General features: G+C 37.7%; 1 protein-coding gene across 6 annotated transcripts in view; it reads right to left on the reverse strand.

Moving 5' to 3' along the window:
* Nucleotides 1-25,340, reverse strand: part of MON2 (MON2 homolog, regulator of endosome-to-Golgi trafficking) — a 113,026-nt gene extending 87,686 nt beyond the window's left edge. For 2 of the 6 annotated variants that reach the window (XM_061130934.1, XM_061130970.1), the window contains exons 1-3: nt 24,817-25,340; nt 9,837-9,900; nt 913-1,040 (exon numbers count right to left, since the gene is read on the reverse strand). In XM_061130934.1, coding sequence (XP_060986917.1) covers nt 913-1,040; nt 9,837-9,900; nt 24,817-24,927 — 303 coding nt within the window. In that variant the 5' untranslated portion in view covers nt 24,928-25,340. Of the gene's footprint in view, nt 1-912; nt 1,041-4,557; nt 4,576-9,836; nt 9,901-11,218; nt 11,260-14,292; nt 14,472-24,816 lie in introns of those variants that run through there. The other 4 variants (XM_061130944.1, XM_061130927.1, XM_061130951.1 and 1 more) reach the window with 4 other exon arrangements.
* Nucleotides 25,341-25,913: the final 573 nt, after the last annotated feature.

Genomic DNA, 25,913 nt, shown 5'->3' on the forward strand with positions numbered 1-25,913 from the left:
CATGCAGTTCCGAAATACCTTGCCAAAATCAAGGCTCATTTCTAAAATAATAGGGGTATATTTCATTTGGACACTTATGAATATAAACATATACAAATTATGAGTCTGTTACTGTGTCTTACATATTATTTTCATTGACAAGGGGAAAACAAGTTAAAGAAAAAATACAACTTAACAACACATTTACGAACTCAATTAAATCTGATACTGTTTAGAATGTTATACCAAAGGCAAAATAATTTACCATTTCTATTAAAAAGTACCCTATGAAGTACAAAGTTAAATAAACAAGCAGGATGCAGATTCATAATAATACAACGTTTTTCCTGTTTTACCATCATGAGGTTAGATATGAATACCCTTAATGAGCAACACTTCAGACAATCTAAGAAATAGTCATGATTTTCTCTCCTACCTTTAAAAAAGGAATTCATGAATTCATGATATTCTTCATCACTGATACTGAAAATTTGCTTGGTTCTCAAAATTATCTATATTAATGAACTATGGTAGCACTGGTGGTGAAGAATCCTCCTGCCAATGCAGGAGACGCAAGAGATGAGGGTTTGGGAATATCCCCTGGAGTAGAAAATGGCAACCCACTCAAGTATTCTCGCCTGGAAAACTCCGTGGGCAGAGAAGCCCGGTGGGCTGCAGTCCACGGGGCCAGGAGGAGTCGGGTGCGACTAGGCAACTGGGCACGTGTGACTTCTTCGACTGCAGATGGTTTGACAAAATTCACCCCATCTACACTGAGTGTTTAGGAAGGGGACAATCTGGTAACCCTTTAAAATGGAGCCATGTCCTCCAAGTACTGGTCTATATTAAATACCAGGTATGTTTTATTCTCTCCTTGAGAAAACTCCTGATCTGATTTGTAGGTGCACAGTGCAGACAAAATCTTCACATTACCTCAGACACCACTTCATGGGACATGAGCCTCTGAATGGCAGCCAAACATAGTTGAGTGATCTTTGGTTCCTTGGTTCCACAACCCATTAGAAAAGGTTGAACAACCTCTGAGCTGTTCTCCTTCAATGCTTTATTTAGAACACATATAAAATAAAAATTTAAACATAATTCATAAATAACATTTTTACATAATTACAACCAGTAATGACAATCTTAATAAAAACCACTTAATGTAAAATAAATATGAAAATAAAAATCAAGCAGTAAAAGTTAAAATACTGCAGACTCTGTATCTAAACTACCCTCCTTAGTACAGTTTCCCGTGCCTTTCTCCTGACACTGTCCTCTGGTTCTCCTCCGTCTTCTGTAAATTCTTTAAGGGCAACTTCTCAGAAGTTCTATCTTACCTCAGAGTAAGACTATTTCTTCAATAATGTAGAAGGGACAATAGGAATAAAAGCTCATATTCTAGAGCAGAAAAGTAATTAAAAATAGTACATACATCAACCCTATCACATTTCTGAATGAACATTCAGAACTCCCTAAAATTTTATACATGCCTTTAATTCACTGGCTCTAATTTCTTCTTCAAGAAGTAAACCCATTAAAAACAATAACATTACAACTCTTATTACTGAAGTATTGCTTTAAATTAACTGGATGCACATGCTATAATTGCAAATCTTAAAATAACTCCTTCTACCAAGCCAATTATTTCAGAAGTTTTCAAACAGCAACAAAAATGTAAAAGATTAGAAAATGCACAAACTGAATTATACATAATTTAAATTTACAAAATTAAGTTAAATCAGTACACACACACTTAGTGGATGGTTACACAAAGATGAAAAGACACATTTCACATTTGTCATCCTCAAGGAATTTGAATAAATAGCATAAAATTCCAAGTCACGAGAACATTAAACTTATATGTTTGGTACTTGTTTTCAAATGTATTGCATCCATCAATTATTTTAATAGGTTAAAACCTGTGTAAAGTCACACAAAACTTGAGTTTTAACATGTTTTTCAAAAGAAATTGTGGGAAAGTCTCCCATAGTCACCTTTAAAAGTGTAAAGCTAGTGTTAACATTAATTTTATCACTTAAAGTCCCTTCTTTCTTCTCCCAAAGCTTCTTTATGGTATGGCAAATAAAAGACTACTATTCCCTACAGCATGCTCTGTAAAATCCCTCAGCATGCCAGCATAAATCACAGCTGCTGCTGCTGCTGCTGCTAAGTCGCTTCGGTCATGTCCGACTCTGTGTGACCCCATGGACAGCAGCCCACCAGGCTCCCCTGTCCCTGAGATTCCCCAGGCAAGAACACTGGAGTGGGTTGCCATTTCCTTCTCCAACGCATGAAAGTGAAAAGTGAAAGTGAAGTCGCTCAGTCATGTCTGACTCTTCGTGACCCCATGGACAGCAGCCCACCAGGCTCCTCCGTCCATGGGATTTGCCAGGCAAGAGGACTGGAGTGGGGTGCCACTGCATCGCAGCTAAGAGATGGCAAATATGACTGGCAATGAACAGTGTTTCCAAAAAACAGCTCCCTTGCCTTATTTCCTTGCTTTCTTGTGCATCAAGGTTCTGCTTCAAAACCAGAGAAATAAAATTTCCATAACAATGTCACAAAACATTTATATGAGTGATTAAAAGATGACAATAAAGCTCAAAAATTACTATTCTGAAGCAGTAAATATCCTGCTATGTTCAATTCTGCCAAAATCACTGAAGTCTGATGCCCACCCCTAACTCTGCAGAATGTCCCAAATTATTAAATCTTGTTCAGGCAAATGTAAGTTTTCAATACATTTAAGTTGCACTTAAAATTTTTACGACATTAACATGTGTTTCTCATTTGAGTATCATAATACTCACGCAGAGTTTATAGGGCATGATCTGAACCCAGTGACACAATAAGTAGGTGGCAAAACCAGAATCCAAAAATATGTCTTCTAACTCCTGGTTCACTACTCTTTCCACATTATGCTGCCACTCTTTTAAGGCAAACAGCATACGATGCAAATGGAAATTAAAGGAGTTAAAAGTGTCTAAAAGGAACCAATGAAACATTTCAAAGCTGTCTGCCTAAAGTCATCAGAAGAATGAAGGAAAGGGATTCTGTCTCCATAGAAGGAAACACAGTGTACTTCTACAGAGTCTCTGATGACAATTATTTTAAGACACATGTATATCACCAGAAAGAAAATCAGTGCCAACTACCTATGTTAATTAAACAATGATACAATACTTTCTAATCACTTACAATTTTTCCTCATAATTTCATCCTTTAGGCCAAGAAGGCCATTGTTATTTCTTATCTTTTTGGCAACAGTCCTTCTAACAGGTGTAAGGTGATACCCTCATTTGCCTTTGATTTGCATAGCACTAATGATTAATGATGTTGAGCATCTTTTCATGTACCTGTTGGCCACCTGTATGTATTCTTTGAAAAAAATGTCTATTTAGAACTTGTCCATTTTTTAATTGGATTGTTTGCAATGCCTCATTGCTTGAGAGCACTTCACCACTGTCTCTGAGATATTTGTCTAAGCTAATGACACCCATTCTGCATGCTTTGATGCTGGTGTTTTTTGATCTTACCATAAGATGTTAACAGGAAGTTTCTGCACAACAAAGGTAACATTTCAAATACCAATGAAACTTACATGACATCAACAATGCATGCAACTCAACTGATGTGATAGTATGAACAACTATGAACAAGTTCATAGGTGCACTGAAAAAGACAACTACAAAAGTATCTGGCCCACAGTGATTCTAAAATACTATTAGCTGTAAAATGCATGCTAATTTGGGGAATATTAACATGTGCAAAAACTGTCTTATCTTAGAATGAATAAAATAAGGTGAATTACACATTCAGTCACAGCTATTCAGATCTATCAAGCTGAGTTAAAATTAATGTAGTAATAAAAATAATTTTTAACTGTATTTTAATGTAACTCAAAGGTATCCACCCTTCCTACTTTTTTTTCTCCCAGGTTATGTGGGAATATAATGGTCAAAGGAAATTTCTGTGTTATCTAAAACAGATGATCAACAACAATCAAAAAAGAAAACCTACTGATCTATTCTGTTTTTTGAAGCATAATGTGAAAAACAGAAACATATCTACCAGATCTAGATCACAATGAAGATAAAGATCATTTTTTAAAAGTTGCTAATTATTTCTCTTATTCTAAATGTCATAATGATCCTAAGAATCAGAAATTAATCCTACTCTTCTAACTGAGCAATTGCTACTTTCTCTTTATAAACAGTAATTTTAATTACATGCATCTTAAGGGTGTCTTCACATAAAAACCTTCCTATAGGTTTAGAGTTAAGCGATCACATTGAGGAAAAGGGTGTGCAAAAATATAAAACAACATGTATGTTACTTTAACCATTTTTTTTTAAAATCCAGGGGGAAAAAAGAGGAAAACGTCAATGCTTTTTAATCAAAACCTGTGGCAGGGGGTGGGGGGGGGGGGGTGGAGAGAAGGGAAAAAAGAAAAAGTTTAGTTTCTACGTAAGTCCCTTCAGAAGCACAATTCCTTTAATAGACTGAAACTCTGTGTTTGATTATTTTATTTCCAAAGTGTGTAACTGTGAGATCAAATGATGCACTTTCACACACCTGAAAGAGATCCAGCAGGTCCCCATATCCTAGGGGTTTCCTTGCTCTGAGCAGTTTCACTGCAAAATTGCAGGTTTTATCCTGGAAAAAAAGAATTAAACTAGGGTACCCCACTATGAGTCACACTAACAGGGGTTAATAAAAGGTTTTTAAATTTTTAACAGTCATTAAATGACAAACTATAGCTCTTGTGAAAGAAATAAAATGTGATGGAGACATGACTGCTATCCTCAAAACCTTTAAAATCTAGTTATGGGAAAAACTGATACTTAAAACACTAAAAAAGTTTAATGGTTCAAAATATCTGAAAATATTTTAAATGATTCAACATAAGGACAAATAAAATTATGAACAGTGTCATCGTAAAAGTACATTACAGGTAAAGGAAGGATTATTCAACAAATGATGTTGCTATAATCAGTAATTCAGCAAAAGAAAAAACACCTAGGTCCTCGTGTAACCCTCTATTATTAAGAAAAATATCAAACCGCAGAAAAACAAGAAGAAAGTAAAAGTGACTATCAACTACATGGAAGGAGAAGGACTGTTTAAATACAGAGCAACAAATCAGAAAAGTTAGATTATAGAAAATAAAAAGCATCTAGATGAAAAATTACAGAGAAGGCAATGGCACCCCACTCCAGTATTCTTGCCTGGAAAATCCCATGGACGGAGGAGCCTGGCAGGCTTCAGTCCACGGGGTCGCTAAGAGTCAGACACAACTGAGCGACTTCACTTTCATGCATTGGAGAAGGAAATGGCAACCTACTCCAATGTTCTTGCCTGGAGAATCCCAGGGACGGGGGAGCCTGGTGGGCTGCTGTCTATGGGGTCACACAGAGTCGGACACGACTGAAGCGACTTAGCAGCAGCAGCAGATTAAAAAATTAAGAGGTAAATAATGCAGATAATATGATATAAACATGACAAGTTAATATTTTGCTACATAAATAGCTCAAACACTTGATAAAGAAAACACAAAAATTTCAAAAAAAACTAAAATGAAAAAGTAATATATTAAAGAAAAATGTTCAACATTAAAAAGAAATGTCAATTAAAATGAGAAGTCACTTGCTTGTTCAAGGACTGAAAAGATTTTTTAAAATAATAATCTTACGAGGATGCTATAAAAATACATTCACATGTAGTTGGTAAAGGTATAAACTTATCTTTTTAGAAAGCAGTGATGAAAAATTTCAAGAACAGGTTCATATCCTTTAATAATTTCATTCCTAGAAATGTGATATAATTCTAAATACTGAAACATACCTAAATTACAATCACTTGCTGAAATATTTTGGAACAATTTCATAAATTAGAAAATATGGTATCAAAAAAGTATGAAGTAATAAAGGCAGGATAAAAATTAAAATTTGTGTTTTTTAAAAAGGGGGGAAAAGAATAAAGAAAAACACATTATGTGGCAGAGAATGCTCTCTGATCCATTAGGTCAATTTGTTAGCAAGCAATAAAGTACATTATTGTACTTTATTGGAAGTACCTGTATCTTCCATCCTGGGTTAGAGTAGCAATCTACCAACAGGCCCCTTCCATACTGATGATACACTGAAATATGCCTTTCACATGTTGTCAGAGTAATGTACAGAGTATAAGAATACTTATATGAAAGTGTCACCTCCCTGATTCAAACACTTTCCATCAAGTTGCTCAGGAAGTCACACAATGGCAGGAGTTGGACAGGTACCCAAACAGACCAAACTGTTTCATACCTCATGCATTTAAGTAACTTCCCTTACTTATTACTCCTACACCTTATTTGCCTGGCTAACTCCTTTTCGAGCATCAAGACTCAGCTTCATAGTCCCGGGTTGGATTAGGAATCTTCCTGATATTCTTGTAACAAGCCCATCTATACTTCCACCTGACATTTACCATATAAGCCTCAGAATTTTCTGTTTAGAATCTGTCTCTTTCATTACTCTGTTAACTGGCTGACATGATCTAAATATGACAAAATTCATGTACTCAATCATAACATGTAAAATTAAAGAGAGGTCGAAAATATACTAGTGGCAACACTCAAAGAGTCTTACTTGCATTTTGGAGTAGCCTACATTTAAGGAGAGCTTACTATTTCCCATGTAATGTGCTATCTAGCAGCAATGTAAGGAAGAATAAGATATTGATCCTGACCTCAAGAAGTATGTCTTTGGGAAGGGAAAATTTCTGACAAAGAGCTCCAAAAAGTAAATGGAGGAGCAGGTAAGCTAAATAGAATGAATGGCACAAACATACTTTTCAAATATATTTCTTGCATTAACACACAGATTGCAGGTGAATTATATTACCCATCTTTATATCTCCACCAGTGATTCTTACATAATTATTTCTTTATTAAGAATATGTTATATGGGATACTCTATGGATGTTTGTAAAGTATCACAGGTATGTGGACTGATAAAAGAGAATATACTGAATAAAATCAGCAGATAAATAACACTTTAATGTAAAAAAAAATTTCCAAAGTATATTTACTCATTGCTACTGAAATTAGAGAACGCTTAGCAATAAGACTATATAGATATGAAAAGAATGAGGGAAATTGTGAGGACAGAAGAACACAAATCATACATAATGATTACGTAAAAATTTTCTATATATATTGACAGTAGTTGAAAGCGGTGTTAGGTGGATGTAATTACAGTTTTGAGTCAGGGGTTAAATATACAATTTTAAAAGATTTCACAACTTCATTGATTTCCTTATTTCCAATATCTATTCAAATAGCAGATTCTCTGTTTATATAATTTCTGTGTAGCACAAATCTCAGTCAAGTTCAAGTATATTTGTTGTAAACTAGGATAATGAAAACAATTTATAATATATGATAGTCAAGCGTAAGATGAAGGCATTTGGCCTTGTAAATGAAAAGCTTCATGCTGCTATCTCGCACTTGCAGTTTTATAGAAAAAGGCAATGTTGAGATAATGATCTGTATGTGCATTGATGCTGACATTACCTGGCATAGCATTCCACTTATGTCAGCATTCATGACAGCAGTGAAAAAGAAAAGTAAACATTAAAGGAGGATGCTTAGAAGTGGGGATGTAAAGCCAAGATTTATTCTACAATGTAAGTAACCTTCCCTTGGAAAATAAATCTAAGAAAACTCAAGTTGGTTAAAAATCTATGCTAAGTACTATTTCTTCTGACAAGGGACCCTAACTAAGGGTTCTGATTTTTATAGCAACCTTTCTTATTTTCTGAATATTTCCCATATCACTTGAGACTCTTCAGTTGTTTGATATCTTTAACATCTGTTACAGCACAAAAGTGGTAACCTACAGTCTTTAGAGAAGTAAACACTTCTCAGGAAATAAAAAAAAAGTTACCAAAAGAATTTTCTCAATATTAACTATACCCTGAGTTAAGTACTTGAGAAATGACATACTGACTAATTTAAACTCTTCCCTTTTTCTTTGGAGCCCATGATTTTTCAAGATGACAGTGGTCTAAAATCATAAATTTTTACTAATCAATCAACTGCTGTAAATACTTGGCTAAAACACTAGGAAAAAGTTTAAATGCTAATATACCTCCTCAAGTACATGGTTCTGGATACTATGGATATTAAAGCAGGAATTATTAATTGTATGTGCATAAGGATTTGTTCTAACCTGACTTTAATAAAGCTAACTGAATTAAAATGAAATTAACAGTCCACTTAAATATTAAACTCATAATGAGAAAAAAATTTTTTAATTGTCCTTAGTATGAATTAGACATTTTATGTGGTACAGAACTCTGTAACAGACAGTGATCCTCTGAAGAAAACAGTCTCTTTAAACAAATCGTCCATCAACTACAGACTCAATGAAAATTTCTGTTACTGAAGAATAATTAAGGACTTACCATAATATCAGCAATGACAGAAACAAAAGTAAATATTTGCAATGACATGCTAATATAATTGGCCTATGACATCTCCAACTTAAAAACACCCATGTCCATAGTTATCTTGAAACAATTTCCTCATGGTAGCTAATAACCCGCCCAAGATGCATCTCCGAACCCACATGCCCATCCTCCATCCAAGCACACACACCTCTGCCTGTGCCCACCACTCACTCCACCCCTTTGCTCAGTACCACACGGAGCAGTACTCAGCGCTGTGAATAATGGCAAAAAACGCTGGTGTTTCGTCAGAATGTTCAAAATCAGAGGAGCTGTGAGAAACAGGTGCCACTTAGCAGGGCTAACCCTAAGGTGGCAGATGAAATCCACTCTCATCTGTCACCCTGAAACTAGCCCCAAACGTCTTCATTTCATTTTAGAACATTCTTTAAAATTCCACCCTTTAGGAATTTACTGGTATCCTTCTTTAAAAAATGTAAAGAGACTTAAATTGGCTCTTCACTATTTGGACTTTGCGTAAACCAATTTAACAGGGCTGCTTTTCTCCTGTGACTAGCTGAGAACAACAGCACGGGTGGGACTGGAAACCACGCGAAGGAGCAGTGAAGCAAGCCGCGGGGAAGCGCCAGCCCTGGCGGCACACTGCAGCAGGAAGAACCGGCTCTCAACAGCCCGGAAGTGAATCTGATTCCATCACTTACCATGCGGCCGCAGGCCACTAAACCTCTCTGCATCTCAATGTGCTCTGCTAGTGAAAAAGAATATTTCCCCACAAGGGTGTCCTATGCAAGATCAAGTGGCACAAACACCTCACATGTAACAGAGTCTCAAAAATGCCAGTTTCCTTCTTTTGCGTGTTCATTATTGAGGCAAGAACAGAAAGGCACGAAGAAAAGGAGGAGGTGGACTGAGTATCCAAAGGGTGCCAGAGAGAAACTTTTGAAAATTCCTCCCCCTAAACTAGATCAATCAAAAGAACATTAAATCTCTATAATGCCCTGCTTATATCAAAGATAAAACAGATCTGGGAAGGTGGTCTGAGAACAAATCTTCCTTTCAATACAACAAATACTAACTGAATGCCTTTTATGGGTAAGGTGTATCTTAGGTGATTGACAAAAGGAGGAGGAGAATACAAAGATGACTATGAAAAATCTTTGCCTGTAAGGAGTTTGTAGTTTTAAGCTTTCTGATTTCAGAGAATAGTATAGCATTCATCTCTGGGAAACCCAATTAGTTCATAAATTAGGGACTTTTACATGTTCTTTACCATTATAGATAGCAGGTTGGAGCATAGGGAAGAGATGCTATTAAAAAAAAAAAAAAACTGATGGGTTTTAAGATTCTACTTTTACCATTAGTCAAACTCATTAATTGTTGAATTTTTAATGCAAAAAAATTACCTGCCAAAATTTCGGTGTTTCGTGCAGCTATTGTTTTAACTTTTATTATTCCTGATTCAGCAGCCTGCAAGAATAAAAATAATTAGAACATAAAACTTACTTATTGACATGAATTATCTAGGGAAAAGAAATCATGTATGATAAAATCTCAAGCACAGAGTCAGTCACTACTATTTTTTCATTTTACAAACTTCAGATACTAGTATCTAGTAGTGAAACATACACTAAATGTAATAAAGTATGATTAACTTGATTATTCTCATGCAAACTCTGCATTGCATAAGCATATTGCCTTTCTACGCCTTCAATTGCATCTGAACTACCCTAAATCCTCACATTTAAATCTTCAGAAAATAAAAAATAATAAATAAAATCAAAGACTAATGAAAAAAAAAATAGGTTTCTCTTTCCCATTTCACACTTCTCCTTCAACCATAAAAAGAAATTGTAAAACACTGCAAACTCAAGTAAAACTGTTTTGAATTAGAAGAGAATGAATAACCAGGAACCCTGTCATTACTTTTAGATTGTGCCTTTTTAAAACAGTTTTCATAAGGTGTCTCAATCATGCCAGCCTAAGTAAGCTGAGCGGGCAGTACCTGAAAGTCACAGGGCACTTTACAGTATACCACAGGACTGTGTCGTCCAACACGGTAGCCACTGGCTACGTGTGACCAGGCTTCCCCAGCGGCCCAGTGGGAAAGAGTCCACCTGCCAACGCAGGAGACGCGAGTTCGAGCCCAGGGTCAGAAGCATCCCCTGGAGAAGGGAATGGCGGCCCAGTCCAGTGTTCTTGCCTGGAAAAATCCATGGGACAGGGGAGCCTGGTGGGCTACAGTCCATGGGGTCGCAAAGAGTCAGACACAACTCAGCAATTAAACACGCACATATGACTACTAAGCACTTAATATGTGACTAGTCGAACTGAGTTGTGTTAAATATTCTATATCATTAAAACTAAATGTTTCTTTTTACTTTTTAAATGCAATTTAAAATTAAACACATGGACTGCATGTGTTGCCCACATTATACTTCTACTGGACACTGCTAACATACAATATTGATATGTAACTTCCATTATAGAAACTCAGGACATTTTTACTATTAAGAAACATGCCTATTTTATACTTAAACTGGTGACTATACCTCCAAAAATAATATACAATTATTCATATATTATATTCAAGATTTCCTATTAATTTGCTTGCCACTTGTTCATTTATTCTGTTATCTCTTAATGTTTACTAAGGGACAAGTAGTAGAAGGCACTAAAGTTTTTAAAATAATGATGGAAGAACTCAGTGTCCTCTAGATTATTAGGTTGAGGAGCAGTGGGTTGATGTATAAAATAAACAACACATTATAGGCTATACAATGTATACCTTTGTCATTTTGTGGAATTCCAAGCATGTGAAGCCCTTGTCTGTGAACAGAGAATTTCCAGCTTCAGCGTTGAGCAGAGACAGCAGTGATGGTCTCAGGGCAATGAGTTTTTCAGTGGCTCTTAGCTGTTCAGCCCCCTCTCATTCCTGTACTTTCTGAGGTTGGCTTCATCCAGTCTTCTACCAATTCTACGAGCCCCTCAATGTTCTATCAGCAAACTTCATTTCTGCTTACATCAGCCCAAGTTAGTTTCCATTGCTCACAATTAAGAAGCCTAATGAATATCTAGGACTTTAAGAAACTTTAAGAAATGGAAATGTTCCGAATTAAATGCACATGGCTACTAGCAGAAAAAATGTAGTCAAAATAAATTACTTCATAGAAAGGTTATTGATTTTCTGATTATCTAGGGGCAGTGTATATTAGAACATCAGACACTTTAAAAAAATCATGATGCCCAGGTTGCAACCCATTCCAAAAATTACATCAGAATGGCTGCCAGTGGGAATCACGCATTGGCATTTTACAAAATCTTCAGGTGATTCCAACACGTGGCAAAATTTAAGAGGCTATTGTCATAATATAAGCAAAAGATGATGGTGGATAGGCCTGTGGTGATAATGACTGAGATGGTAAGGAGTGGTCAGATTCTGGATATAGTATGAAGATGTATAAACCAAAACAAACCTACTACTATAAATGCAGTAACACTGAAATTACTATGTATACTTTGTTATATTCATACACCCCACTTTAAATGTCTTAAGTAATTTTCTTACTAAGTCAACTGAAATTAATCTATGGTCACTGAACTTTCTTCCACCAACATTTCAAATGTTCAAACTCTCTCCCTCCTTACCATGGCCCTCTGTACCGTGCCTGTGCTCAATTCAATATTTCATTCTACTTCAATCAACAGATATCAAACTAAATCATCATAAATCCAATGTAATCTGTTCTAACTTTCTGAATTTTAGTCAGTTTCCAAAATCAGTCCTGTAGCATACTGGATGCTACATGTCAGTAAAGGATTTCCGACTTGCCAGACACTATTTTGATCTTCTCAAATGAATAAGAACTGACCCAAGTATGAATCATAAACAAGTATAAATAACTAAATTATAAGTACAACATATGTTTAACAAATATTTTTATACATCCACACAATAAGGAAAACAATGAGTGTTTTTTCTTTAGTTCCAAAATAACAAGTGTTTTAAAAGGTATATAAATGCAAGAAATCACCAAAAGGACTGTTTGTTAACTCAGATGTAACTGGACCTATCTCACAGCTCCTAATTTTTTTCATCCAACTTTCTATTGTGAAACTTTGAAACTGTACCACCACCCTGTTCTCACTGGCACCCCGTGTTGCTGCAAAGTTTCACTACCGATGTTTATTGACAACACTTGTATATGACGGCTCCCTCACCTCAAGCAGTGCTACTTCATACCTCAGCCTGGCGGACATCTTCAAGAGTGCCCTGTATAAATGCAAGTATTCAGACTCAGATTTCCTTCTATTTATCAAAGATTGTCTGTGTGAAGAAGAATCTTTAACTTCTTGCTTTAAAAGTAACCCCTACCCTGATTAGACACTTGTAGATTAGATACTTACATATTCATAGGGGAACTACTCAACTGTAAATTTAGTTATTTTCCTGAATTGGCCCTCAGAAAAAAAAAAAGTCCCAGTTCTGTAGACTTTAATAGGGATGATACAGGTTATGATGGGTAGCCTAAAATCTCTATTCCCCAGGGGCAATCTATGAATTGGGTGACAAAGCCAAAAGTATTAAATACGCTGCAGCATTTAATATTTGTTCATCTTAAAAGTAATGTCTCTCAAGAAATACTTTTTTCTCTTTCACGAAATTCTTTGCTGACCCAAAGAGACACACCCACCAAGGACTCTGAATATAGAAGCCAACATTACAGTAAAGATAAGATAGAATCCTGAAATGCTGACTCCTCTTTCAAGACAACACAGAAGATCCTTGGCCTAACTTCTCAATAAACTCTTCCTGGGCAACCTCAAGCCTGTGGTTTCAGTTACTTTCTAAATACTGAAGAATCCTAAATTATATTCCTGTTCCTTAACTGTCTCCTAAACTATAGGATTTATTACCCTATATTTTTAAAAGGCACCTTAAAGTCAAGATATTCAAAGATGTTATCACCTCACATGCACACCTCCAACTTCCACCTAGCCTCAGAAAAGCCGGTTTCTTTTCCCTATAACCTCTGTTTTTGTGAACAGCAGCAGCAACCATGCAGTCACTGACCAGGTATCTGAGGTTTCTCCCTGACTCCACAAATATAATCAGTCACAAAGGCTACATAGTGAACACATGTTGTGCTTTTTTTCTTCTCAAATGTCATTTCTACACCTTAGTTCAAACTTCTTGTTATCAATCTAAAGTAAGAAATTTCCCCACTTCAAACTTTGTCCTCCATCCATCCTCAATTGTCTTACTCTTCAATGGCCCCCCGAACCCATATCTAGCGGTGTCTCTGAAAACTAAGTAGCATAAGGACATCTTTCAAAAGGAAAAAGAAATAAGTCTCATGGACCTACCCAGTTGCTGACAAATTTAATTATGTATAAATATTAATAAATTATAAATAAACTCCCTATTTTTATAACTCTTAAATTATAAAGCCAACAAATTCACAAATAAAGTGAACACTAATTTAATGTGACAAATAATGCTTTGCTGAAATTAAACCACTGCTAACAATATGAAGATGGTGCAGGTGTCTCTGATTCTGGCACCAGGAGCAGAGACAGAAATACTGTCTTCCATAACTTGTTTTTCTATGGCAAGTATCAACAAGTCCTTCCATCTCCGTGAGTCGTCTATAGTTTGTCCCTATCGTGTATTCTGTTTCTCCTATGACATGTCTGTTTCTCCGATCTAGCTGTAAGCCCAGTGAGGATAAAAAATGTATTTCATTCATCTCCCCATATTACTAATGCCTATCATTATGCAAACAGAGGATATATATAAACATTTATAAATAAGCAAAAGAAAAGTTCTAAACAGAGGGAGGGACTTTACTGTCCACTCACTGAAAAATCCAGAGGAAATTTGATCCAGAGAGTCACATCACCATCACGACTACAGCTTCACTTCTCTGCCATCCTCTTGGTTCTGTCTTATTCCATGAGTAGGTTCATCCTCAGGTTGCTTCAAAACTTGGCAATAAAATTAGTTCCAGCCATTTTATACCTCACAACTTCATATGACACTATCCAGAAAGAGAGAAAAAGTCTCTTCAAGCAGCACTTGAGGAAAAGAGAGGAAGCTTTCCCTTCCCAGGAGCACACATTTGCACTGTGTGTGGGTGTGTGGGCAGAAACAGAAGTGTGGATGTGGAGATTAAATCAGATCAAACTAATCAAGCTATCCTGGAGCACGGAATGAGATTCATTCATCTAAATCCAAAGAGTTGAAAATGAAGGAAAAGTGCAGCCCATCACTGAAGAAAGCAAGAGGGAATGAACGCTAGGAAGGGACTCAGCAAATGTCCACTTCGAGAACTCCAGACAAGTCCACAATGACAAGAGTAACAATAACACTGCTTCTCTTCACCAAAGCCTCTATGTTTTATTTAAAAAAAAAAACAAAACCATACTTGTTTTTTAAAAACATCTATGAAAGAAGAGTCTCAAAATTAGAACAAATTCACCAAAGGCCCAAATTAATTATTCACAGGATATAGCATGAGACAAGAGTTAAAGAAGAAATGTGAAATTCAAGTTAATGGCAACTTGAGGAGAATAATGCACTCAAGAGACTAGGGAGGTATGAAGTTGCCTTGCAAACTTAGGATTTCAGAGCTCAGGTAAAATCCAAAGACCTAAAGTCAAATCCTCACTTGGGAATACCTAATAGATCTAGAACACTCCCTAGGGGACAATACTCTTATAAAACAATTACTACATTGAAATCAGTAAGATTTTCCTCTGTAACATGTAATTAGTCTAAAATCTCAAAGCTCTGAAAAATATATACCTATATGGAATCCTATTCAAAACCTCTGGGCTAAAAAATAAAGACAAAACAAAACAAAAAACCCTCTAGCTTCAAGCAAACACATTTTCCTTAATATAATGTATCAAATAAAAGACTGAAATGCAGATTACATGTGGATAGCTAAAAAGTACATGAACCATGAACTTCCAGATGCTCAAGCTGGATTTAGAAAAGGCAGAGGAACCAGAAATCAAATTGCCAATATCTGCTGGATCATCAAAAAAGCAAAAGAGTTTCAGAAAAACACCTATTTTTGCTTTATTGACTACGCCAAAGTCTTTGACTGTGTGGATCACAACAAACTCTGGAAAATTCTGAAAGAGATGGGAATACCAGACCACCTGAGCTGCCTCCTGAGAAATCTGTATGCAGGTCAACAAGCAACAGTTAGAACTGGACATGGAACAACAGACTAGTTCCAAGTAGGAAAAGGAGTATGTCAAGGCTGTATATTGTCACCCTGCTTATTTAACTTATATGCAGAGTACATCATGAGAAACGCTGGGCTGGAAGAAGCGCAAGCTGGAATCAAGATTGCCGGGAGAAATATCAATAACCTCAGATATGCAGATGACACCACCCTTATGGCAGAAAGCAAAGAAGAACTAAAGAGCCTCCGGATGAAAGTGAAAGAGGAGAGTGAAAAAGCTGGCTTAAAACTCAGAAAACTAAGATCATGGCATCTGGTCCCATCACTTCATGGCAAATAGATGGGGAAACAATGGAAACAGTGTCAGACTTTATTTTGGGGGCCCAAAACCACTGCAGATGGTGACTGCAGCCATGAAATTAAAAGCTGCTTGCTCCCTGGAAGAAAAGCTATGACCAACTTAGACAGCATTATTAAAAAGCAGAGACATTACTTTGCCAACAAAGGTCCGCCTAGTCAAAGCTATGGTTTTTCCAGTAGTTATGTCTGGATGTGAGAGTTGAACTATAAAGAAAGCTGAGCGCCAAAGAATTGATGCTTTTGAACTGTGGTGTTGGCGAAGACTCTTGAGAGTCCCCTGGACTGCAAGGAGATCCAACCAATCCATCCTAAAGGAGATCAGTCCTGAATATTCACTGGAAGGACTGATGTTGAAGTTGAAACTCCAATACTTTGGCCACCTGATGCGAAGAACCAATTCATCTGAAAAGACCCTGATGCTGGGAAAAACTGAAGGCGGGAAGAGAAGGGGACGACAGAGGATGAGATGGCTGGATGGCATCACTGACTCAATGGACATGAGTTTGAGTAGGCTCTGGGAGTTGGTGATGGACAGGGAGGCCTGGCGAGCTGCAGTCCATGGGGTCACAAAGAGTCGGACATGACTAAGCAATTGAACTGAACTGATATACATGGTATGCCTATATATACAGTATTCCTTTTCTTCTTCTTTAAAAATTTAATCTCCAACAAGCATCTAATTAGTACCTCTCAGATATACAAATGCTTTGAACTATGACAGACAGAAGGATAAACAAGATGCAAAACTGACACTCCTTAAGAAGCTATTTAGAAAATACCATAGCTAAAGGTAAAAACATAAGAGTTATAAGGAAATAATTTATAAAATAAGTTTCAATGAAGGTTAAGAAAACATATCAGCTTGAAAAGCCTGGGCAGGAGCTGCAACTATTCCTGCCCAGCAACCAGCTAGTACATGGCACACAGCAGGTTTTCAAAAATTATTTTATGAACAAATGAAAGAACAAATGAATGAGTAAATGAGGAAAGAAATGAGAACATTATCTCTAAAGTTGGTTCATTCATGTAACAAATGAACAAGCAACATGGGTTAAATTGAGGGTAGGATTTTAACTTTTTAAAACATAGAAGCAGATGATTTTAGGCCAGCAAAAGGAACAAAAAGCTACCAAAAGCCACATCATGGAAGAGGGAAGGAGTAGGGCATATTTGGAAAATAAAGAGCAAGCAACAGTTTGGCTTAAGTATAAAGGGATTTGAGGAAAAGTGGAGGGTGATGAAGGAAGGATGGGAAGATCAAGAAGGTCTTAAGTGTTATACTGAGGAGTTCTGTATGTACAAAGTAGCCATTGAGGATTTCTGAGTTGTTTAAGTACAGGAATCTGGTGGTAACATACAGCAAGGTCTGTTGTGCCATGAATGCATACCAAGCCAGGCATAAGACTGATTCCTGGGAGCTAGAATAATAGCTAAAACAACAGAAAAGAGGAGAGATACGTTAGAAATTACAGAAGTGGAAGGAACATCTGACAATGGATACAATATAAAGAGAATTGAGAGAGAGAAGACAGCCAAATATAACTAGAGTAAGCAAGAATGATAAATTCCATTAACAAAACAAGTGAAATGTGGGGATAGGACAAGTTTTAAGAAAAATAAGTTCAATTACCAGAAGTTCTATCTGAAGCATGTGAAAGATACTCCGGTAGATATGTTTAACAACTTATTGGCCAGAGACATTATTAATAGTCTTTTGTTACTTGAATGTTATTGACCAAGTGTTTCAATATTCACTTACATAACAAACCACCAGTTACAGGTATTAGGTTCTGCAAAAATCCCCTGATCAATAATGCGTTAACAGATAGTTCAGTAAAGAGAGCGGAGGTAACGAAGTAGATTTAGGAGTCATCAGCACTGAAGTAAGGCCAGAAACAATGGGAGTAGATGCAAGTGCCAAAGAGATGAACACAGATAAAGAAGACGTCTCCAGACAGACCTTGGGATACACTTACATGTAAAGAAAAAGAGACGGAATACTGAGAGAGGAAGGAGACATAGGAAAGTAGAATGTTACAAAAGTCAAAACAGGAATGACAAAGAGGGACAGATGATGAAGCAAGGCAGATAAATAGATAAATGGGAAAGATGATAAAAACAAGTATGCTTTAAAGACTCTGCAACATGATGAGATGAAGATGTAGGAAATGGATGCACATGGTCCCAGTTCTTTCACTTTCTAGCTTCACTACCCTCTGCAGGGATTCTCTGGTGGCTCAGATATTAAAGAATCTGCCTGCAATGCAGGAGACCACGGATCAATCCCTGAGTCAGGAAGATCCCTTCGAAAGGGAAATGGCAATCCACACCAATGTTCTTGCCTGGAGAATTCCATGGACAGAGGAGCGTGGCGGGCTACAGTCCACGGGGTTGCAAAGAGTTGGACACAACTGAGTGACTGATACGCACGCATACCTTTTGCAAGTTACTGATCTTTCCAAGCCATAGTTTCCTTATACCTGTAAAACTGAAATGCCATGTTGCAATAGAGTCCGTGGGTGTAACACTACTAGAAAGACAATATTTTACTCAACTCTGAGGTAACTTAAAGAAGACAAAGGCGGTTTCTCATTGATTTTTGTACTTCCTGCCATGCTTTACACTTTAGAAACTAACTTCTATTAAATTTTAAGAGTAATAGCAAAACCCTCTATTTTGTACATGGTTGAAAATAAACTTCCCTGGTGGCTCATATGGTAATGAATCTGCCTGCAATGCAAGAGACCCAGGTTCAATCCCTGGGTAGGAAAGATCCCCTGGAGAAGGGCATGGCAACCCATTCCAGTATTCTTGCCTGGAGAATTCCATAAACAGAGGAGCCTGGCAGACTCCAGTCCATGGGGTCACAAAGAGTCTTACTACTACTAAGTAAGTAATTGAAAGTTGTTCAGTTCTGTCTGACTCTTTGCGACCCCATGGACCATGGAATTCTCTAGGCCAGAATACTGGAGTGGGTAGCCTTTCCCTTCCCCAGGGGGAACTTCCCAACCCAGGGATCGAACACAGGTCTCCCACATTGCAGGTGGATTCTTTACCAGCTGAGCCACAAGGGAAGCCCCAAAACACTACTACCATATAAAAGAAAAAAAAAAAAAAGGAAATATTTCCATTTTTGGAGACTGTCTTCCGTTTTGATTTATTAGCCTCAAACACTGCCTTTTATTTCTTCCACATCACCAAAGCCTAGTGCTAACTATATAATACATTATTTTCTGACTAAACTATGTTTTCATTGACCTTGGCTCTCTATTCAATTTCATGAAAGCAAAAATACAATTGTCAAAATCTTAGTAAAAATAATAATAATAATAATAAGCTATATTATGCTTTATACTTCAACAATAAATTTCATTGGTTATGGTACTAACTTTCATAAATAAATAAAACATGTCATGGACTAATCAAAAGCTTTTAAAGAAGATTTCATTATAAAACACTCTTGGAATATTGTAATAAGCTTGTAAAATTTTCCTAGATGTCTTAGTGAAAATGTTACTGCTTATACTACTCTCAAATTTAGCATCTAAAATATTTATCAGAAACAAAATAATTTAATAGACCCTAGGAGTTTAATCCAACCAGTCCATCCTAAAGGAGATCAGTCCTGGGTGTTCATTGGAAGGACTGATGTTGAAGCTGAAACTCCAATACTTTGGCCACCTCATGCAAACAGTTGACTCATTGGAAAAGACTCTGATGCTGGGAAGGATTGGGGGCAGGAGGAGAAGGGGACGACAGAGATTGAGATGGCTGGATGGCATCACCGACTCCATGGACATGAGTTTGAGTAAACTCCGGGAGTTGGTGATGAACAGGGAGGCCTGGCGTGCTGGAATTCATGGGGTCGCAAAGAGTCGGACACGACTGAGCGACTGAACTGACTGAACTGAGGAGTTTAATGTGCCTTTCCTGGAATAAAATCAATAGGAACATAAAAAGAAAAGAGCAGAGTCAAAAATCAAAGATCAGTAGCATGTCTGCACAACTATATAGAATTGTATTATAAAGGAAAGTCTTGATTAAAATGATTTATAACTCCCTACCACACTTGTCACACTATTCTGAGTAGTGTTGACACTTTTGAAAATAAGTTATGAAAACTAAATAAAACATGGACTTATTCTTCATGCTAATGAGAAGAACACAACTGTCTGCATCATAAACAAATTTCTCTGACCTATGTCAACGGGGAAAAAAAAAACTATAGTATGGTATAAGATATTAAAGGAAAACAGCTCCCAATTAAGCATGTAAGCATGATCCAGCCCTCATTATTTACTGTCATAATGTCCTGAAAATAAGATCTTCACCCTACCAGAAGAGCCAGCTGACTTGGGCCTCAATCCCCAAACAGCTAGTTAAGAAGAGAATCCTGTCATGGTAAGTAGAGGGCATCTCTTTCACCAAAGGGCCCCACTCAGCATACAAACACCAGACACTGAGGAACTCTGCCACAACCACCTTTGCTTTTTAAGGCAAAAATCCCCTACCAACCCAAACTTAAATGTATAAGAAGTACAAAGTTCATAACCTGGGAAGACTGCTTGTATTTTATTACATACACCTCCACTGATTCCACTTCATTTAAAACGAGACAAAAATTCATCCAAAATCCCAACTGTGACCATCTCAAGTCAATGACCTTCACCCCTTTCCTCTGCGGTCACCCACTCCCTGGGCTTCATCACCCTTTAGTGCAGCACCACTTAGCAATCTGAAATCCAACAGCCCCCTTCTGTCCCGTCTGCCTTTATCCTTCTAGCTCCCTCACTCCCCAATGCCACTGCTCTTGAATTACATTGGACCAGTTCAATTAAATAGCTGCTAGTTCCTTAACCTTTCCATCGTCCAATCCATGTTGTCTTGGTTTTCCTTCTTTGGGAATCCAACCTAGATCTCACGATCCATCATCATTTCAACTACTTTTCCTGCCAAGACAACATGATCCACTACTCCCCTCAAGCTTCTACCCACCACTTTTTTCACCACTAACTACACCTAGCAACAAGCTTGTTTCCTATCTTACCACGCAAACAGAGGCCATAGGCCAAACTGTCCACAACTTCCTATCCTTCCACTAGTCCCTCATTCAAATTTATCACATTCAAATCCACTTTTTGCTCCTTACCTTCCTCTATCAGAAAATAATGTCTCCCTTCTCAGATTGAAAGCCAGTTCAATACACTTAAGCACTTGACACTCCAGCTTTCTCAGGGCCCTTGCTCTCACCAAGTACTTCCTTTCTCTCCCATACCCGTAACCTCAGCCATCCCAGCAGGCTCTTTCCCTTTCAGTGCTCTTAGTTTCAGAATTCCTTCTTTAGTCCTGATATGCTCATTCTGTACACTCTTCCTGGACCATTTTTTCTATTCTTATGGTTTCTGCTAACATGTATAACTGATACTCCTAAAACTAATTGAGACCTCCTTGTTAAGTGCCGAACCATCAATTTCAAACACCTACTGATGACTTCCATCTGGATATCACACATCAGCTTAAAATAAATATTCATCACTACTCCTTTTTCCCAAAAACATTTCCTCCTTGTAATGATTTACACAGTTTCCTAAACCAGAAATCTGGGAGGCATCACAGATTTCTCTTTCTACCTCATAAAAAACATCATTATGACCTGGTAATTTTATTTGCTAAATCTCTCTAATCCATACCCAGTCTTTCACCCACATCTACCACAATGCAAGCAACTTTCCATCCACCCCTACTATTACCTCAATGCAAACATCCCTAAAATATCTGCTCTTTAATTCAATCTCAATCCCCTCTAATTTTTCCCTCCAGTAATGTAAATATAAATTTGATCATATTACTATCTTAAAAAGGTTTAATGGTTTCCAATCACCTTCAGTATGACGTTTCTTTTACATGGGATACAAACATGCTATTTTCCTCTGCCTAGCATGACCTCCTCCTTCTGTTGACTGCCTTCTACTTATCCTATAAAGACTCCGCTCAAGAATTACAAACTCACTCTGACCACACTTCTAGGCTCAGTTAGACCCCCCTCATTTGTTTCCACAGAGTAGTACAAATAGAAATGACCAAAAAGGCTTTATTCATTAAAAACATAAAACCTCAGAGTTTACAGCCTCTGAGGGCCACTGAATATCAATTACATAGAAGTGATTTTACAAAGCCTTAAAGTAGTTTTTGAGACAAAGAAGAAAAATTTATACAAATATTCCAGAACAAATTAGCAAGTACACTTATGTTTTAAAAAAAGTTACACTGCTGAAACGAAAATTCATATTTAAGAAAAATGAGGGGAAAAAGGACTATCACCATTATTAATTACTCTCTACTATAAAATGACAATGACATCATAGCCATTATAAAAATAATTTAATATGCAAATTGTTTTATAAATGAAACCAATTAATACGGAAAAAATTATGTAGAAAACCCAGAGATAAAAAATAAGTATCAGTAAGACATGACCCTTTATCAACACTCTTTTCTTCTGTATTTCTAACAAATTTGAAATCTTAAAAAATGCAGCTCATTATTAAAAAATTAGAGCCAATCACTATGGCTAAAAAGGTTGAAGTTATTAAAACTTAAAGACTAAACATAGAATGTCTCACTTCATTCTACCTTGTTTAAAAAGTAATGTGAAAGGAGACAACCCTTGCAAAGTACAGATATGCAGTCAGATCTGTATTGTATTAAGTTCCGAGGAGTAGGCTTCCACATAGGTCAAAACAATAATTTTGCAGGTAATGTTTGTGAAGACACCAGGTGAATGTTAACCAGCAAACCAGCATACAGGTGAAAAAGCTTCTTATACCCAGAAAGGCTTTGCATTAGGGTCTGCCAAACACACCTCTCCCCACTGCTCCCCCAATAAACAAAGAAATACACTAAAAACTCACCAGTTCCCTTTAAGAACAAAAGTCAAAATATGTATCCCTATCAAATTACCAGGGAGAAATGAATTCAACCAAAATATTTCTTGAAAGTCAAGCCTTGCTCCTAAAAAACCATCACTATTAGGCTAATTACTTCAGTCTTGTTTCACACTTGTGACGCAGTTAAGGTTATTTTTCAGTTCCTAAAGAACTGTCCTAAGCTTACTAGAAGTGCCACAGGTTAAGAAGTCAAAGTTCTTGCATCCATGAAGCATGTACTGTATACAAAATTATGTATCAGGGATAATCACACCAAAAATTACTTCTGTGATAACCTCACAGACTAGGTGCGATTACTTAACGCCTCTTCAGTCAAGGGTCAAGTGAAAAAGCTCATGAGATTTATTCCAAGTTCCTAGGTTAGAAATGGGCTGAGTTTCAGAACTTTGTAAATTACCATGTGGCGTTCTGAATGCATTTTCCAATAGAAATAATGTAATAAATGGCAACTTAATCTCCAAGCTAGCCCACAAAGGCCTATGATTACAGAGGAATCACTACTTCTATTTGTATTATAAGAACTGGGAATGGCCAGTTCTATAAATAATTGTTAAAATTACAAAATAGAATTTTACATTTTTAAATGAGAGCATATCCTGGGGTAATAAGAATAGCCTGTTTCTTTAAAAATACTTAAAACTGCCATATTCTTTAAAACTCATATTTATAACTTTCAACAGATCATATAGAGAAAATAATGAAAATCGATATTAAAACAAACTACTATCTGAAATAAAACTTGTCATAATATTCATCTTTCCAAAAGTGGCACATTTGATTTTCATCATTGGGTAGGTAATATTTTTGTACTTTATTAAAAAATTACTAAATGGAGTTTGTTGGAGAATGAGACCAAAGTACAGAAAAATTAAGGTTCCTAAGAAGCCTAAAATTCAAACTTTATTGGGCAAGTTCTAATTATGAAATTGCAGATATATACCAAACTGCATTAAATAGGAGTAAGTGTAAAATAACTGCTCGAACAAAAATATCTTATTTCAGAAATGGGAAAAGAAATTGAGTAGCACCTTTAAAAAGTTTAAGAGACATAAAATGGCATCAAGAGAAAAAGCTAATAGTGACTAAAAGTTAAAAATTTCAATTCAGGAAATATTTCGAGAATTTAATTTGTATATATTATTAATTTGAGCCTTTTTAACAGTATGCTTTTCCCCTCTGAAAACTTTATCATAATCTAATAAGCCCATTCTTTAACTCTATTTTACATCTGAAAGAAAACTGAAGCTGAAAGTGGTTAAGACGTCTCGCGAGTACTTAAACTCAGGTGTATACTATTTGACTCTAAGCCCAAACTTCTCAGTACATTGTTGCCCTTAACAAGGCTTAACGTGGTCATTGTGGTTCTTCACTGTTTGCCCTAAGTCAAGCGTTTCTGGATACTTTATTAGTACTTCATGATACTAATAAAGAGTTAAACTGCATGACACTTACCAAGAAGGAAAAAAAAGCTACTTTCAATTGAGTGACATATACCAGAAAGCTGAGGAGCACACGCTGTACCACAACTATGATTATTAGTTTTTAGAAGCAACAAACCTAAATTTTTGAATCTGGCTTAATTTCGTGTTTGAAAAAGGCCAGAAAGGAGGAGGGTACCATACACCTAGCTGAATTCGCTGAATCGGCTCACTGCGCGAACTTCGGTGCTAAATCTGGACAGGACAGTAGCGAAAATCAAAGCGCCTTAGACTTGCCAAAAGAAAACTATAAAACCGCTCGTGAAACAACCCACCGGTTCGCAAATCTGGAAAGGTGAGGGCCAAAGGAGAATCAGGACTGGAGGATGGGACTGAAGGACTGAGTCTAAACAGGATCGACTATGCTCACCGTGCTTTCTCCCGAAGTCGCCCGGAGCTTACCTCCTTGACCGGTGGGAATTTCTTCTTGCATTCCAGGGACAGGGCCCGCAGATCGCTCTGCATATTCTCCAGCAGCTTCTTAACCGCCTCGGGGCTGTTGGTGCCAGACATGATCCACCAAGCCCCGTGCCAATTTCTGAGTGGCGCAAACGAACTCTGGCACTTGTCAGTTCCTTGGGGCGACAGAGAGCTCCCTTCAGGCGCCTCTGGCCCTAGGGCTGTCGGCCCCTAGGGCTCCACGGGGGCTCGAGCCGGCCTGGGCAGCGAGCCCGAGAGCCCCCCGCGGCCTCCTCGCAACTGCCCCCGCTCTTATCCTAGGGGCCCCCCGCAGTCGCCCCGCCCTGCTAGGCTCCGCCGACTCTGGCGGAGGAGCCCACCAGGCGGGCAGCTCTCTCCCGCTGACGCAGGCTCGGCTTACACCGGTTGTCACCAGCCAAGCTGGAGAGAAGCTTCAGCGCTGTCTCCCCAAGCCCCCTAGACTCGCCGACGCCATTAGCCGAGTCGCCCACAATTCCGAGCGCGGCCGGGACACGTCAGCTACACTTCCGGGCAACGCGGCCACCGCCTCCGCCGCGGCCAACCCGAGCGTCGGGTCGTAGGCAGGGCGTGGCCAGGGGCGTGGTCACGCTCGGGGCGGGCCCAGATCAGGGCTGGGGCGCTTCCGTGGGCCCAATTCCCAGCCTCGGAGTCGGCTTAGGGTACAGTTTTCCCGAGGTTCGCTTACTTTTTAGTGACAGGTGTCTGAATAGTGCCCCTGGTACTCCTTGTTGCGTCTGTGTTTATGTTTCTACGAAATTGTATTTCGGTGTAAACAGTTTGCTTCCTTTTGGATTAATCCTCATTTGTCCTGTCGCTCATTTCTGTCCCTTCGAATCTCGGAACAACTGGCCCCAAATCAACGCCTACCTTCTGTTCATCCTCCCCCCAACCAAAGCATGCCCTTACGTACAAAGTACATTTACTGCGAACCAGTCACTTATCTTCCTAACCTGTAAAATGGAGCATTAAACTGCCCTCTACTCCAAACCCTTTGCTCGTTTTCCATTTTACCCAAAGTAAAAGCCAAAATTCCTCTGTTCACCTACCTAACGCTCTGC

The sequence above is a fragment of the Dama dama genome, chromosome 3, assembly GCF_033118175.1.
Source record: "Dama dama isolate Ldn47 chromosome 3, ASM3311817v1, whole genome shotgun sequence".
NCBI lineage: Eukaryota > Metazoa > Chordata > Mammalia > Artiodactyla > Cervidae > Dama > Dama dama.